We start from the raw sequence: 17422 nt of genomic DNA, 5'->3' as shown, positions 1-17422 counted from the left end.
GGGTAGAAGGATGCTTCATTAGGAGGAGGAAGGGGGTAGAAGGATGCTTCATTAGGAGGAGGAAGGGGGTAGAAGGATGCTTTACTGGGGGAAGGAAGTGGGTAGAGAGGATGCTTCACTGAGAGGAGGAAGGGGGTAGGGAGGATGCTTCATTTGTACTTGGAATAAGGTTTATGACATCGCTTTTTAAGTTAGTTACTTTTGTTCAGTGCTTGACAGTACCAGCCTCAGAGAGCAAAGGAATGGATTCCATCCTGGTGGGGAAGGCAGTGGTCATAAATGTGGCTGAGACCGTGTACTTAGTAGAGAACCAGGAAGCACAGAGCAAGGCTAGAATTGTAGGCTAGCCTATACCTTCAAAGGCCTGTTCCTAATAATCTACTTCAGCTAGTCAGGCCTCATCTCCTGAAGGCTGCAGAGCTTTCAAAAATGATCCTACCAGCTGTGGAACAGCAGAACATGGGCTCTTGGGAATGCTTCATTCTCAAAACATGACACTTCTTATTCTCTCCTACGTAGCACTATCCCTTCAAACTTTGTATCCCAGTAAATAGTAAAACCTAGTTTCCTTTGAGGATAAGTACTATATATCAGATGTGGTCTGCTGTGATAGTTGTAGTGTTGCTGGGGATTCCGAAACAAAGCGCTTGGCCCTCAGATTAACCTGACACTAAGATTCTATCAAGAAAGTTCCAGGGTTTGGACTTGCCAAAGAGACCCTCATTATACTTACTTCCTGCTTGCATTCACTTTTGCACATGTTAATGCACAAAGACTCCTATGCAGTGTTTCCCAGGCCTGGATTACCCTCACGCTCATAGGAGTAGTAAGTTCTGTGTCTATAACAAGCATCCCCAGTTTTGTCGAGCATGCACAGCTGGAGCAGTGTCTCAATGTTCCAGTTAGTTCAAGAGTGATATATTTGAGGATCAAATTTGCAGTTCTGGATTGTATTGCTTTGCAAAAAACTTTGAGCAGACCCTGGAATTTTAGGGAAAACTTCCTGTTTTGATTACAGTAATATTCTGTTTGATGCATACATGTATAACGTCCAATTTTTAAACACATATTAAATAGCCACTGGAGTTGGTGGATTATGAGAGATGTGGAGCTGTGGCACTTTTGTGCATTGATGGGAACTCAAGTCAACACTTTAGAAAACTAAGTACAATAAAACTAAACAAATACCATAGGAGCCACAAATTTAATTTCATTCCCAATGGACATATGTGGGCCATCAACAAAAGACATTTACTCTGATGTTCTTAGAAACATTCTTTTTTAATTAATGTTTTATTAATTTTTATTGAGCTCTGCATTTTCTCTGCTCCCTTCCCTGTCTTTCCCCTCCCCCCTTTCACCCTCCCCCAAGGCCCCCATGCTCCCAATTTATTCAGGAGATCTTGTCTTTTTCTACTTTCTACTTCCCATATAGATTAGATCTATGTATATCTCTCTTAGTGTCCTCATTGTTGTCTAGGTTCACTGGGATTGTGATTTGTGGGCTTGTTTTCTTTGCTTTATGTTTCAAAACCACTTATGAGTAAGTACATGTGATAATTGTCTTTCTGTGTCTGGGTTACCTCACTCAAAACAGTGTTTTCTAAATGCATCCATTTTCCTGCAAAATTCAAGGTATTGTTATTTTTTTTCTGCTCTGTAGTACTCCAATGTATAAATGTACCACATTTTCCTTTATCCATTCTTCGCTCAAGGGGCATTTAGGTTGTAGAAACATTCTTTATGAGTGTCCACTAGGCTGAAAGCTACTTAGGTGCCACCGCTAGGTAAATCACAACTTATTGCTTGTTGAATGGACAGGGATAGCACTCTGTAACTGCCTATACTATGAACTGATTTCATAAAGAGTAGACTGAGGAATAGTGATGCAGATCTTTGGGAGCACTGGAATGTCTCAACCCAAGTGTGCACAGTCTGGGGAACTTGGTGCCAGACACTCTCATTAGTCACTAAAAGACAGCCTAAGTCACTAACTCTTGAGTTCACTGTCTGTCAGTGTTATTAAAGACATAGACACAAGGAAGTAAGCAATGTAAAAACAAATTTTGTTAAGGCGAACTCAGAGAAAGTGAGACATGGTGTGTGTTTGTTTGTTTGTTTGTTTGTTTGTTTGTTTGTTTGTTTGTTTGTTTTTATGAGGAAAGTAGAGGGAACTCTGGAGAGGAGGTGGAGACCCCAGAGAGTAAGAGCCATTGAGCTGCTGCTGACCTAGAGTCTTTCATTGGGCTCAGAGCAGAAAATGGGTAAGAGGGAGTTGGTTCCTGTTAAGATTGGTTAATTCTCTGAGTATGTCATGGGCAAGACCACATAGGGAGCCCTGCACACTGTGCATGTTCCCTTGATGCAACCCAGGGAGATAATAACATGCTGTACCTGGGCTGCTTGCTCAGTTATGGTGATAACTCTGTTAGCTGATGGCTTTGGCTATCTGCTAGCTAGTAGCTCCTGTCAGCATTGCAGCTTACTGACCTTACAGGCATCTCTGGTCTCTGAACTTGGCCAGGTCTTCTGCACATTAGTTAAACTATGCTTTCTTCACATGTTTCCATGACCAACTTGTAGTGTTAGCATGAACCATTTTTCTTTACTGTCTATGGAGAGTCAACTCTTACCATGGCTATCAAGATATATTGTCCTTGGTTACCTATATTTAGTTCCCTGTCTGCAAGGTGATCCAGGATTGTCTCCTTTCTGGGATAAGTGGAGGCATCTTAGAAGCTGATCTTACTTATAGTTTAGTCTGTTATAATTAGCTGCAATAGAAGCAAGGATATACAAAAGCTGTCTTGAGTGTGCTCCTTGGTGGAGCTCAAGAGAGTGGAAGTCAGTGGACCTGGTGACACTAACTCTGCTGTTTTCCCAGATCCTTTCCTCCTTATCCGGTCAGCTGGGCCATTTCATACCCAGTTGTAAGCCCTTGGTGTTTCCTTTCTTGCATTTTAAACTGTTGTATATACTGTTAGAGAACCTGTGGAGATGTCCTGCCCTATCAAAAAGCCAAGGCAGTTTCTTTATTAACCAATGAAAGTAACACATAGACAGATGACCCTCCTCTATCAGGCTTGGAAGGCAACTCAAGTGGAATTCATGAGGCTGACACTGTTCCGCTTTGTGTTAGAGCACTGATTGTATGGTTGTGCTGATCTTTGGATTTCATTAGTCTTTGTAAAACACATACACACACACACATGCAATATCTACACATGTTCATATAAGTCTTATATGTTAACTTTCCTGTGTCCTGCTCTGGTTTGTAAATGTTAAATGGAACTTCTTGTAGTTGAATTAATTATAATTCATTGATGTTTGGCTTCTTGGTTTTAATGCTGTTACAATTAGGTCCGTGTAACTGGGGAAGCTGAAGGAACAGGGTGTGGTACCAGTCTGTACTATTTTTATAACTGCTTTCAAATATATTGTTTTTCCAGTAAAACAGGCAGCCACATGTTTAGTGAAAGTACTCATCTTAAAATATGTGTCCTTGTGTGGTTTTTATCATTTGGACTTAATATAACTCAGTGGGCAAGGATATCACTAGATAATTTATGAGGCTACGGTCAGGTATGCATTTCATAATGCATGATGGCATCATGCAGCATGTGACTGTATTTTAAAGGGATACTAAATCTAGTACACACTGTTATTGTAGGGGAATGTGTTACAACTGTGAAGTTGCAGAGATAGCCTGACTTATCAGGAAACGAGGCTATACTTAGAGCCACATTAGGATGGCTCTGGAGGGCTAGAGCTGCAATAGGACAACTCTGGAGGCTGGAGCCTCCTCAATAGGACAGCTCAGCCCTGGAGGGAAGGGATCCTGACTTATCAAGAAGCCAGGCTACCTGCAATGGAGGATGGTCTCCCTACAGGATGCAGCAATGCTGCTTTTCTCAAGGAGAGCCCGCTACAGTTGAGCTCTGCTCTGTCCCTTTAAGGGAAGGTCCTAGCAGAGCTATCCGCTTCTATCGCAGAAAAGTTGCTACTTTTCCTGCTCAGCTCCCACTTAGGGAGTGTCCCAGCAAGGTTCTTCTGTTCTGCTCCACCTTGCGCAGCCCCCCTCAGGGAGCATCTCAGCAAGGTTTTTCAGCTCAGTCCTCTAAGGGGCATCCCAACCAGGTTCTCTGTGCCAGCCAGTGAAGACCATTACCCAATACTCTTTTGAGATTTATTTGGGAAGGAGAGTGACTGTCTCTGCAAGGAGGGATAAAGGGTAGCCTCCAAGTGAACAGGCTGAGAGGCTTATATAGGGCTTCTTAGGGGAGTAGTTTTCCAAGGGAGAAGAGGGGTTGTTTAGTTTTCCATGCTCAGAGATTGGTTAGTTTAGTTGGTAAGGGGCAGAAATGGCTCTGATTGCATGGTCAAACTGTGTTTCTTTCACTGGTCCTTTTTAGACTTTTGAGTCTAATCTTGGGACCAGGGTGTATTTTTTTTTACTGGCTCTGACGTAGTATGATTTTTTTGGCACTGGTTCAGTGTCAGGGCTTTTTTTTTTTTTTTTTCCTGGCTTTGGGGTCAGTCAGAGTGCTCAGTGATTGGTTGCTTTCCTTCTCCAGTTGTCTCTATTATTTTACAGTTTGGCTCAAACAGCTGAAAGTTAACAAACAAAAGGCTCTGTGGTAGATGGGCATTACATTCAGATCTGTGCATTCCATACCCTTAGTCTGGGCTTTGAACACTTTTCATCATTACCCACACTTCCTGTCAATGTTTTCATAGAGCTCAAACTACCCATGCTCTAGAAGATGTAACCGTCAAAAGAATGCCTCATTTGCCGCCTTCGTAATCTTCTCACAGGAATTTTGAGGGCTTGTTACTGAGTTGAAGACTTCCAATTAGACTTGAGATACTTCTCAGTAAAGAAGTAGGAAGCATGGCTAACATTTGGAGCTGTCCTGAATGTTCTTTTCTTGTTGAAATAAGAGCGGCTGTGCTGCGTCTTCTGCACCCGGCCGCCCACATGGCTAGCTTAGCTTATGCCCCGAAATAATTACACGGAAACTGTATTCTTTTAATCACTGCCTGACCCATTAGTTCCAGCCTCTTATTGGCTAGCTCTTACATATTGATCTAACCCATTTCTATTATTCTATGTAGTCCACAAGCTGGCTTACCAGGAAAGATCTTAACCTGCGTCTGTCTGGCGTGGGAGAACCATGGCGACTCTCTGACTCAACTTCTTTCTCCCAGCATCCTGTTCTGTTTTCTCCGCCTACCTAAGGGTTGGCCTATGAAATGGGCCTAGGCAGTTTCTTTATTAATAAGAAATCATTCCCACATCATTTTCTCCTACTAGCTGCTCTGATACCTCTGAAAGTTTCTAACCTGGTGCGTATAGGTACAGAGGGCTCTGTATATTAGGGCAATGGTCCCCAAAATGGGTGCTGTGCATGCTCAGTCATGATGTAAATGTCTTACAATTGGGCAAGCACAGTATTTTCTTTATTACTAGAAAATTCGTGCAGAGAAAAGTCTCAGTTTTTGACTTCCAGTGTTGTGGGGTTTTGTTTGGTTTTTGTTCACTATTTGGTAAAGGAACTCTGGGAAATATCAACAGCAAAAATAATAAATGAATTTAGCCCCATTTACAAAGCAGAAAAAGTACTCATTTAAATAATATTTCTACTCTTGAATATGTATCATGAAAGACACACTCAACAAAATCATTTCCTACTTTGAAGTGTGGTGCTTGTTTTCATGATGGAATAAAACTTATCAGTCCTTAATCCTGCTTTGGAAAGACTGATGTTCCATTAAGAACAGCACTACTTCATGGTGTTCCATGGGGGAGGGGGGAGCGGCTGTTGAAGGACCTTTATAGTAAAATATATTTGCTGGTTTGGTAAGGAGAATTAGGATTTAGAACATAACTGAGTTATTTGGCCTTAAAAATTCATTGCTTTGTGGCCGGCATGACAGCTTTGCAGATAAAGGAGCCTCCGACCAAGCCTGGGAACCTGAGTTTGGTCCCCAGTACCTATATGGTGGAAGGAGGGGAGCAACACTCTAGCAAGTTGTCCTTAGACCTCCACGTGCGCACTGTAGTGTGCACCTCACAAATAAATAAACAAATATTAGGTTAATACATAAGTAAATTTTTAATGATTTTTTAAGTGTTGCCTTTCTCACCTCATAGTTTCCTGTTAAATATTATAAAAGATACAATTGATTATGCAAAATGAACATGGTTCTTTGTCAGCCTCTGTCTGCACATGTGCAAGCGTCATCACAGGCACAGCGAGGAATTCTGTCTCAGAAGCGTTCACGCTCTTCCCCAGACAGCCAAGTGCAGCTCTACTCTCATCACTTGGAGATTCATTGTAATCCTCAGCATTTTGTGTGAATTACACAGTGAAAGCTGATTTGGTTTTGCACAGACAGGTTGTTCATTTTTTTTTCCAGTTCAGCATGAGTTTACCACATTCTTGATGACGTTTGATGCCTCAAACTTCAGCAATTCTTGGGTGGCATTTTTTGCATGGAAATGCTACAGTCTCTCAGCATGCTCACCTGATGGTGGCTACTGAGGTTCCTCCATCACCCTCACTGTTGACTATTAACAAATACAGCACCAGGGTGAACTTTGTGCATAAGAATTTGAAAAAACAGGGTTTTGTTTCCCTTGAACAACAAGCAGGAGGATGATTGGACTGTAGGCTTAAATGTGTTTAGAAACTACAGGACGACTGGTAGGGTGATGACTCCACTGGGAAGCTGCTCATCTTGTAAGCAGGGTGTCCTGATATCATTCACCTTGACACAATGTAAAAAACCACCAGAGGTGATAGGAAGGCAGAAACAGGTGAATCCCTGCGGCTCTCTGGATAGCTAGCCTAACTCTGCTAGGCGAGTTGCAGGATTAGGGAGGGGCCTGTCTAAAGAAACAAAGTGAATGGCTCCTGAACAATGATACCTTGTTACCCTCTGGCTTTCATATACATCATGGTGTGTGTGTGTGTGTGTGTGTGTGTGTGTGTGTGTGTGTGTGTACAACCTTTTAATTAAAAAAGAAACCTATCTCACTACAGTTTTTACTTTAAAGCATTTCTATTTTATTAAACTAGGAAGAAATAGTGTACTGGAATGTTGATTTGACTGTTAATCACTTTATTCCTGACGTGAGCATGGGTTTGTTTCATTTGAGAAGGTCTCTTCTTTGCTCATCTTTCCTGAGGCTATTTTGATTGATAACTCTTTTCATTCAGTTATGTAAATTCTGCTGGCTTGAATCTGAGCTGTACATACAAAGGCAGAAGGTATTTTTAGACCAATGTTGGTTTCTAAAGAGAATTAACATACTCCCCTCTTTATTTCTCCACTTTTCAGTTCCCTCCACACTCTTAATTCACACACACCTTGCTAATCTTGCTGAGCAGGGGTTTTTGTTGTTGTTGTTGTTGTTTGTTTGTTTGTTTGTTTTTTTAGAATGACAATACCTTTTTCAACCAAGGTGCGTCTACCTGGGGACTCAGGTGCCATAACTCAAGGGACTCCAAAAGTTAATTGGAATGGTGGCTCTGCCTTTTGCCTCCTCACGCCATAAATGTTAATGACACAGACAAATGGGAGCAGGTGAAGTGAAAGAAGCCTTGGTTTAGATTTGTTCTCAGCATTTATGTGTCCAGCTTGTATTTCGCCATGGGGTATGACATTAACACAGCTACCAAGATGTAGCCTCAGGCTTTCTTAACTGTCTCATACCTAGTTCTGTATCCATGCTTTTCTGAACTGAGGTAACCTTCTTCATTAAAAGCCATCTTTCCCCAGTTAGGTAAGTTGCACTTAGCTTCACTGAAAGCATGAATATTTGAGAGATCATCAGTGTCTTGTGTACATCCCCAGGGTTTCATGGGAGTCAGACAGACAGACAGCCTGCCAACATTGGCCTTTCTTCCTCCAGGCCCTGTCCTTTCTCTTCCCTACTCAGCTTGGCTGTCTCATGACCAGCTACAGGCCCTCCTCTTTCTCTTTCTTGACATTCCCTACCTCACTCTTTTAAATCTAGCATGTTTTACGTTCCGCATGTGTTTTCAGTGTAACATTGGTGAGCAGTTGCATAGCCCTTTTCCCTAGTTCCCTACAGTAATCGAGCCCCTGCCTTGTTACTAATATGCCGTGGCTCCCCATACAGGCCTCCGTATCCTTCCTGTTTTGTGTATTTTCGAGGTTCTCAGATAAGTGACAGGCATCCAGGACTTTTGATTCTAAGGGCAGGAAGGGTAAGGCTGCAATGGGGTTTCATGTGTGTCCACATTGGAAAGTGTTGTGTTTTGTCATTGTTTTTCCACTAGCCTGTATTTTCTGCTTTTTTATACTTCTCTCAAAAATAAGTAGGCAACATTGTCAAAGGTTGCGAGAGGCTGTTGTTACTAACTTGGCAGCAGTTGTAAATCATTTATGGAGGTATTTGATTTCATTTAGTTGGTGAAACAGAATACTGAAGGTACATGTCATGTACTGTGTGAAGAAAGTTTACCTTCCACCCAGTGAACACTGTGCTTACTTTAGCAAAGTAAATAAATAAATCAGTATACAACATGATAAACAAGTTATTTGCAAAAGAAAGATGATTTCCTGGGGTGTGGGTTAAACTCTACACATATGACTACTTTTATGTATTTTCTCATATTGAAGATTCTTCAAAGGTATGAGTAATGATCAGACCCGTGGTGCAATTAGACATTGTAATGACAGTGGAGAACTCTGAACTTATCCTTCACTGTACTTTGCCAGTTAATTCACTTTTTCCCATATGTTTTTAAAAACATCTTGTATAGGAAACTAACTTAATGTACTTGATTTTTTAAAAATACTTTAAGGTAACTGATGTAGACTTCTCAACTCCTTTTCTATCAAATCACAGATACCACTAGAGCAAGACGAAGCCAAGAAAGTGATGGTGTGGAATATATTTTTATTTCTAAGCATTTGTTTGAGACAGATGTACAAAATAACAAGTATGTGAAATTTTGTTGAATTTTTTTCTATTGCCACTGTGTTTAAGCTGCTGCCCGCATATCTAGTTTTAGATAGCCCAGGGTTCCCTTCCATTTGAAATGCATTTCACTTATTATAGTACTGTTTGAAGTCCTTATAAAATGGTAGTTTAGTTAGTAATTACGGATGTTCATGTCTAATTTTTCTTTAGTACCTAGGAGCTACTACATTTCTGTGCAGCTAAATCCGTAAGAATTATTTTGAAGCATGAGTAAAACTTCCCAGGGTATTTCTGTGACTTTTTTTTTCCAGTCCAGTAATTGAATCTCAACACATAACTTGGGCAGGACTTTATTTTAAAAATTAATGGCCAGCTATATGATATGCTTGCACCATAATCTTCGTGCACACCTAAGTCTCAATGGCACTTCCAGCACTGGAGTAGAGCTGCCATGCTGCACACACCGTCTCCTCCAGCTAACTCCTACCCCACCCTCCCTCCGTTTTCCATTGCTGAGGTGTGGCTACTCAGGGCGTCAGAAGTAGGGTGTATTTTCACGCAGTATTGTGGGATTTTATTGAAACATCAAAATGCTTTCTTCAAGTTTGGCCCTATGACTGTGTTTTTATAGCACATAATCGCTGCCCTGGTTCCATTAGCCACCTCCCAGCTCCTGTGGCTGCAGTGCCCAGCTCTGTTACTCTGTAGTGTGCAGTGAAATTCCAGTAGTTTCTATTGTTTGGCTTACTCGCTGTTTTATTGCCTTGCATTAGTTCTGAAAGGGGGTGATGGAAAACGTTAACGCTCTACTGAACCAAAGTACTTTTTTGGGCTTAAGTGTAATACAAGCAAGTGTTACTGATTTGAAAATGTAGGAGATTTTTTTCAAATTGACATTTGCTGAAATGCTTGGTTCTGTTTATTTTATTAAATACAGCAAAAAAATTTTACATGTTCAGCAAAAATACCTTTTGCCTATGAAGTATAACTTGCCACCTGTTTTTTTCATATTCACAAACCATCCTGATGAGTGTCTAATTTTCTGCAGGTTCATTGAATATGGCGAATATAAAAACAACTACTATGGCACAAGTATAGACTCAGTTCGCTCTGTCCTAGCTAAGAACAAAGTTTGTCTGCTGGATGTCCAGCCTCATGTAAGTAAACAAAGCATGCAGTTCCCTGTCAGTCTCCTGCCGCATGTCAGAGTGAGCTTCATATAAAGTCTGCTCATTTAAATGTAGGTTGGTTAAGAAAAATAAACACATAATGTTATTAGAAAATAAGAGGGAAAGATGCCCTAAGGTCAGTGTTTATCTGTCTTGTTTTTATTCAGTCGAGTTCGCTGGCTATTACATGTTTATTTGGGATCTTTTAAAAATGTTGCATACATAACATGCTTTGTGTTATGCCTCATTCTCAGTGTTTATAATCTGACAGTGGCATCTTAGATCATCATTCTCTTGTGCTAATCTGATCTTGTACACAATGTAGACATTTAAAGCCTGGCATAGCTGTGAGGCACTGTTCAGTAATATCTTGTCTGAGATGCCACAGAGAGACCTTGTGTATCACCCAGGGGCCTCTTGTGGGTACATTGAACTAAGAAGGCCAATGGGTGAAAACATTCAATTCCTTATGTGATATTCTTTGTCACATAAGTAATTTGTAATAAGTAATTTGGTACCCAAATCCAGCATTACCCTAGTCTTCCTGGAGCTGAAGATTCTCCTTTTAATGGTGGTAGTATTCTAGGATGCTTAGCCTCTCAATTATAGAACTTCTGCACCTCTTATGGATGAAGAAGCTAGAATTATAGAATCCTTAACATCACCTTGGAAGCTACCTTCTGTCCAGGCACCAGGAGGAAGTGGGGCATTTCTTCTTGTTCTCAACTCCCTGTGTACTGGACCTGGTTATTCCCAGACTCACGCAGTCCTTTCCTCGTCCTCGCTATCACTATATCGCTCCCCTCAACACATAGAGTTCATCTACTTAACCTCACAGTGGGATAAATGAACTATTTAGACTATGGAGATTTCAGTAATATCTCTCAATTCTGACAATCCATCACACTTGACAATTCATCAGTTCAGTCTGCAGGAGTCAACACTTAAAATCCAGATGAGAATTGTAGGAGCCAGAGGGGTAAAAGACACCAGGAGCACCCAGTCCACAGAATCAGCTAAGGAGGCTCTTAGGGGCTCAGAGAGTGAAGTGGCAATCACAGAGCCTGCATGGGTCTGTGATAGGTCCTCTGTATATATGTTATGGTTGTATAACTGTAGATTGCTGTTTATATACATTTAGTGGGAGTGGGGTCTCTGACTCTTTTACCTGCTCTTGAGACCCATTTCCTCCTACTGGGTTTCCTTGCCCAGCCTTGATATGAGGATTTGTGTCTAGCCTTTTTACATCTTGTTATGCCATGCTCCGCAGGTATCCCTGCAAGGCCTGCTTTCTTTCTGAAGGGAAGTGAAGTAGAAGTAGATCTGGGGAGATGGGGATGGGGATAGGTGCTGGGTGGGGAAACTGTGGTTTTCATGTATTGTATGAGAGAAAAATAAAATAAAAGAAATAAAAACAACTAAGGTATGTTGGTATATACCTGTAATCTAGCACTCTAGAAACTGAGGCAAGAGTATTAGGACTCCCAGGCAGGCTCCTATGCAATCCTACACAGTCCCAGACAAACCTGTCTCCAAACAAAGCAAGACTCTTGATGGGGAAGGGGAGGTGCTGTTTAACCTCACAGAGAGCAGAAAGACTGCACAGACTCCAGCTTCTAGCAGAGAGAATGTGAAAGAAATGGACAGCTTACAGACTGCCAACCTCATCACATCTTTTAGAAGCTTGGTCTAGGACCTAGTGTTCTAACGGTTTTAGTCACTGTCTTCCATAATAGTAATGGTTAATTTCAAAACATTTAAAGTATAAATTGCCTTCTCTAGTTGCTTTTCAGTGATATTGTCACCTTAGTTCTCAGGAACTGATTGAATAATAACCTGACATTAAAGAATAATTTTAAGAAATTTTCTCCTTAGAAAAATCCAAAAATACATGAAATCATGAAGAAATTTGAAAAATCTTTTCTCTATTGCAGACAGTGAAGCACTTAAGGACACTGGAGTTCAAACCCTATGTGATATTTATAAAACCTCCATCAATAGAACGTTTGAGAGAGACAAGAAAAAATGCAAAGATTATTTCAAGCAGAGATGACCAAGGAACAGCAAAACCCTTCACAGTGGGTATTATGTTGGCTAGCCATTGGATAAGCAGCACCAAAATGCTTGCACGCAGTACTTAAGAACACTGTTGCAGATGAAGTTATGATCTAGAACTATAAGATCATAATGTTTTATTCTGTATGGTTTGAACAATGGTGTTTTGAATTCTTCTTGGTTCTATGAACTGATATTCTACTTTGTGGAACTGGGTATGGTAATGCACCCCTGTTATCTGAAACACTCAAGATGCAGGCAAAGGACAATTGAGACTTAGAAATCATTCCCTTCTGCCTGAAATATTTGAAACCAAAGTGTTCTGCAGTAAGATTCTGTGTCTCCAACCAATATCCACATTAGTAGTGTTAACCACTGTTTCTGAACTTCCTAGCACACACAAAGCTCTGGGTTTACTCCCAATGCCACCAAATGAACCAAAGAAAATACGTCAAAAACTAAAGTTTGGTCTTGCGCACGCATACTGAGTTAACAGCAGCCCTGATATCTATGCTAATCGTGATATGCTCCTTAATGGTGCATTACAAATGACCCAGAAAGCCTGAAAAAGTAGTGATAGGGAAGGTGATTTTGTTTTTGGCTTGGTTTAAAGTCTAAAATCACAGCTTTCAGTAAAGTCACTGTAAAATATTTCTATTGATGTGAAATCATGTAATTGTCTAGTTGCTTAATCTGTTACTTGTTTTTATAGGAAGAAGACTTCCAAGAAATGATTAAATCGGCACAAATAATGGAAAGTCAATACGGCCATCTTTTTGACAAAATTATAATAAATGATGATCTCACTATGGCATTTAATGAGCTAAAAACAACATTTGACAAACTAGAGACTGATACCCATTGGGTCCCTGTGAGCTGGTTACATTCATAACTCAAGAAAATTTCCTTAATTGTGTTTTTTACAGAGTGCATGATTAGGTCAGCTACCATGTTTTTGGTAGGATTTTCTTAAACCTCTATCACTGTCATAGATGTAAAGTCTTTATAAAATTTCTATGTGGTTTTGTTTATATCTTTTAGAGCCTTATTTGAATCATATGACTGCACAATCTAAAAGTCAAAATCGGCACAGTGTAAAACTTTGAATTCCCTGATTGCCCTTAGTTCTGTCTCTGTTGTGAGAGGCAGTGTATCAGAGTTCCTGCCCCACCTTTACTTGCTGCCCTTCACTTTGCATGCTTGCAGTTGACAGCATGGACTTAGCCATCTTGGGCAGCTCCACAGGTTTGATTGAGCTGGAAATAAGACCCCATCCTGTTACTGCTCCTGTGCACAGAGTATGTTCTTTGTGTGTTTTGTGTTCTTAAGGAAGTAGCTCACATATTATAGCTTAGGAAATCCTTTGGAGTACATATAGATGCTGCAAATATTCTATAAGGGAAAAAATGGATCTTTTTTTTGTAAGTTGAGGGTCTTACTATGCTCTCTACACTGGCCTTGAACTCAGCCCTCCTTTGCCTCAACCTCCCAAGTACGGGTACATGCCACTGCAACAGGTTTGGAAATAGATTTAAGTAATATTATAGATGTAGACCAAAACCCTTCCTTGTGGTTTAATAAGGATAATTATTTTAGGGCAAGCAATGATCACAAAGCAACTCCTGTTTTAACCTGTTACTTTTCAGAAGACATTTTTGTAGTCAAAATGTTTTATTCTCTTGCTTTGGAAGTTCTCAGAAAATTCTAAGAATGAGATACATATTCTAAACGTGTAACACACATAGTTAAGAAAAAAGTGATCATGTTTCCATACTGTGCAATCACCACATGTTTAAATTGTGCTACGGTGTGTTCTAGAAACCTTATATTGTGTTAAATTTTTTGATCAAAATGATTATTAACATTGGCCAGATTTCATCTCAACCTATTCTGAAAGAAGATGTATTTTTTAAATGTTTAGATGACATTGCTCCTTTTTCTTTGGTGCTATAGGTCTCCAGCGAGTGAATAATTTATCATATTACAAATGTCCCACAGTTCAGAGAGCTCCTGCCATTCCTGTGAGCAGTGTGACTCAGCCAATAGAAAAACCATCACATCTATAACTTTAATACAAAAATATTTTTGTTGCTTTGAAGAGCATTTAAATGTCATGCTTAAAGAAAAATAAAATATAGGGAAATTTTATATATTTGTGAGATATTTGAAAGACATATTTTTAGTTATCAAATAGGGTTATTCATAAAAGAAATTGTATATAAAGATATAATTTAAAGTAGTAGTTTTATAAGCAAGGTCAGCATTCCATGTAAATATTTGACCTTGTTGCAGGTAGATTCCCCACATGTTACATGTTCACTGTCATGTGATAGTGTCCTTGCTAACTTTCCTTATGACATGTCGGATTACTGTGAGAAGCAGACACAGAAGTTACTCTAGAGACCTCATTATTCATTCAATCCCACAGCCAGATCATTGGACTAATGAACATAGTCTATGCAAGTTCTGTATTTATTAATTAAATGATAAGCCATGCAGTTTAAACACAGATAGGATGGCTAGCAGATTCGTGTTCTGAAGCCAGTGACCTGTGTGGCCTGTCTAGAAGCACAAGTCTTAGAGAATTGGTTTGTGTGGAATATTGGGGAATGCCTACACTTCTCATAAAGCAAGTTTCTGTACCAAGAATGATGAGGAATGCATACCAGCATAGGGCATTCTGTGGAGACTTTAGGTATCCCAGTTTCCTTACTTCAAGATATCTTTGTTGATTTTTTTTCTTTCTTTTTGGGATTGTTGTCTCCATTTTTTTATTTTAGGGTAAAACTTGTATAGTGCAGTGGAAATTTTGAGTCCTTATAAGTAGTATAGGTGATGGATGGAATGTTATGAAAATATAAATATCTGTATTTTTTAGACCAGAGCTAAACAACATTTTTTTAAATGATGAAAATAAAAGCAGTTTAAGAAATCAGGTGTCATGTAGGCTTACCTGTGCTTTGATGCTTTCAAAGAGATTGAATTAGAATGTAATAAGCCAGGCCAACAAAGGGCTGTGGATCCCTGTAGTAAGAGGCAACCTCTCTCTGCTCTCTGGCCTCAGCACTCCTACCACCGAGAAGAACTCTCCGAGCTCTCAACAGCCTGTTCCTGGGATGGCATGGCAGCCACTGTTAGAGAAGAAACAACTGTTTCAGTGTTTGTACAATTAAAATTGAATTTTGCATGTAAATTTTCCTTGTCCACCTCCCAGTTAGTGCGGCCCAAATGTAAAGAGATAAAATTGAAACAATAACCATGGCTTCCCTGAGTAATGTGGAAACTTGGCATCTATAAGGCTGGCATTCCTGGTACTATATAATCATTGAGTGTGCCTAAAGTGTAGTCATTTAAAATGAGCAAACATGTAAATTCAGATTACAAAACTATGGAGTCAAAATGTCCCTAAAGATGCAGATTTTTATTTATTTTCCTTTGGCCCATGATGAATTTATTGATAAATGTAATGGAAAGTTTTTTAGTCTTAATAAAATATCTTTAAGCAATATATCTGCTTGAAAGTTGTGTAGTACTTGAGTACGCTATAATTGCTCTACCCTGTGTTGCTTTTTCCACGGTGGAACAAATTCCTTCCTTCAGTATGATGTAATTTATTTGATCTTTCCATGCCTAAAATTGAATGTTATATTTCTTTTCAAATAATGCTTTCATCAAGATTATTGGACAGATGGAGCTCGCTGGTCTTAGTCTGTAAGTGTAGCAGTTTGAAGATGTACAGAAGGAGAATAGGACGGGTGGTCCAGACCAGTGTGTTGGGAATGCCCATCCTCACCTTCCCTGTCTGGAATCGGGATGCTACATCCTCCTCTTGATTTAGTTACATGAAACGGACCTTGTCAGCTGGGCATAGGAGAACTACCTTATGAGCACCTAATTGATAATGGTCTTGCTTCAGTCATTGTAGTTAGCCCAGCCCTTCTTCCACGGGAAGATTTATGATATAGCACTGAAGAGTCTGATTGATCAGGTGAGTGATCAATTGATTTTTATAGGGCTGAATCAAACTTGGGGCATTTCACCTGCTAGTCATACATATAACTACCACTGTATTAAGTCCCCAGCCCTGAATGTAAAGTTCCTGTTTGATTTCTGGTTTTTATGATTACCAGCTTTGAGACGTTGGTGGGTGGTACATTGAATATCTCATCATCATTTCTTGCCAGGAAGATGTGGAAAATATTATCAAACATCTGATAGGTTTGCTCTGGTCATGAAGTGACAGAATTCGTGTGGAATACTTAGAACGAAATGAAGTACGGAAGTACCCAGTGATGGTGAATTGCGTTTGATGGTGGTGCTTTCCATCATAGTTTAATCATAGGTCAGTGTTCTTCATCACCCTGAGTAATAAACTCATGAGTCACAGCAAGTAATTTCTGCAATAACCTTTATTTTTAGGGAAGCTCCATTGCATTCAACCATGCAACACATTGTAATTAATAGGTAATTCTTAGTAGGACGGAAATCACATTTTTAAGCCACTGGCTCTGGTGTAATAAACTTAATAACAATTTGGAAGAAATACCTCCTGGTTGATTCAGTGTCCTTTCTTCTGTCACCCTTCTTAAAGTCCTGGAAGGCAGGAACTATTTTGGTTACCATCCACCTTGTTTACCTACATAATCACTGTCTGACTGAGCTGTATTCATCATGGAAAGCCTGAGTCATTTGCCATATGCTGTGGGAGATGCTATCTATCTCATACTTGATAATAGAGAAACTGGGGTCCTTGTGCCTTCATTTTTTTCCCATTGTAAGATAAAATACCCCAACAAAGTTAAAGTTGATCCGAATTAATCATGGCAGACTTGTATGATTAATGTGAGTTAATCTATGTTACCTATTTCAGGTTCCATGATCCCTTGCATTGGAGCTAAGAGAAATATCTGAGTTCAACACAAGTACAAAACGTATAAGTCCATACACCCCCACCCGTTCTTCCTACCCAGAGTGCTGGGCTTAAAGGCCCATGCCACTATGCCACAATGCCTATGCCATCATTCCTGACTTAAGTTGGCTTTCTTTAGTTTGAATGAAAATATAATTACACCCCAGCTTCCTTTCCTTTATGAATTTCATGCCCTCACACTTTTTCAAATCCCTACCCTACTCCTTCATTATTATTATTGTTTTACACAGATAAACACAAAAATACATGCATACATACATACAGCCAGCCAAGTCCATTTTGTGTTGCTTGTGTGTAGATGGCTTTAGGACT

The 17422-nt window shown here is 39.9% G+C and overlaps 1 protein-coding gene across 4 annotated transcripts in view; it reads left to right on the top strand.

Moving 5' to 3' along the window:
- Mpp7 (membrane palmitoylated protein 7) overlaps positions 1–15688 on the top strand; it is a 273759-nt gene extending 258071 nt beyond the window's left edge. For all 4 annotated transcript variants that reach the window (XM_026783024.1, XM_026783023.1, XM_026783025.1 and 1 more), the window contains 4 exons: positions 8882–8975; positions 10005–10113; positions 12060–12203; positions 12893–15688. In XM_026783024.1, the coding sequence (XP_026638825.1) occupies positions 8882–8975; positions 10005–10113; positions 12060–12203; positions 12893–13072 (527 nt within the window). In that variant the 3' untranslated portion in view covers positions 13073–15688. The remainder of the gene's footprint in view (positions 1–8881; positions 8976–10004; positions 10114–12059; positions 12204–12892) is intronic.
- Positions 15689–17422: the final 1734 nt, after the last annotated feature.

This window comes from Microtus ochrogaster, chromosome 16, assembly GCF_000317375.1.
Source record: "Microtus ochrogaster isolate Prairie Vole_2 chromosome 16, MicOch1.0, whole genome shotgun sequence".
Taxonomy (NCBI): domain Eukaryota; kingdom Metazoa; phylum Chordata; class Mammalia; order Rodentia; family Cricetidae; genus Microtus; species Microtus ochrogaster.
This window is presented reverse-complemented; position numbering and strand designations above follow the sequence as displayed.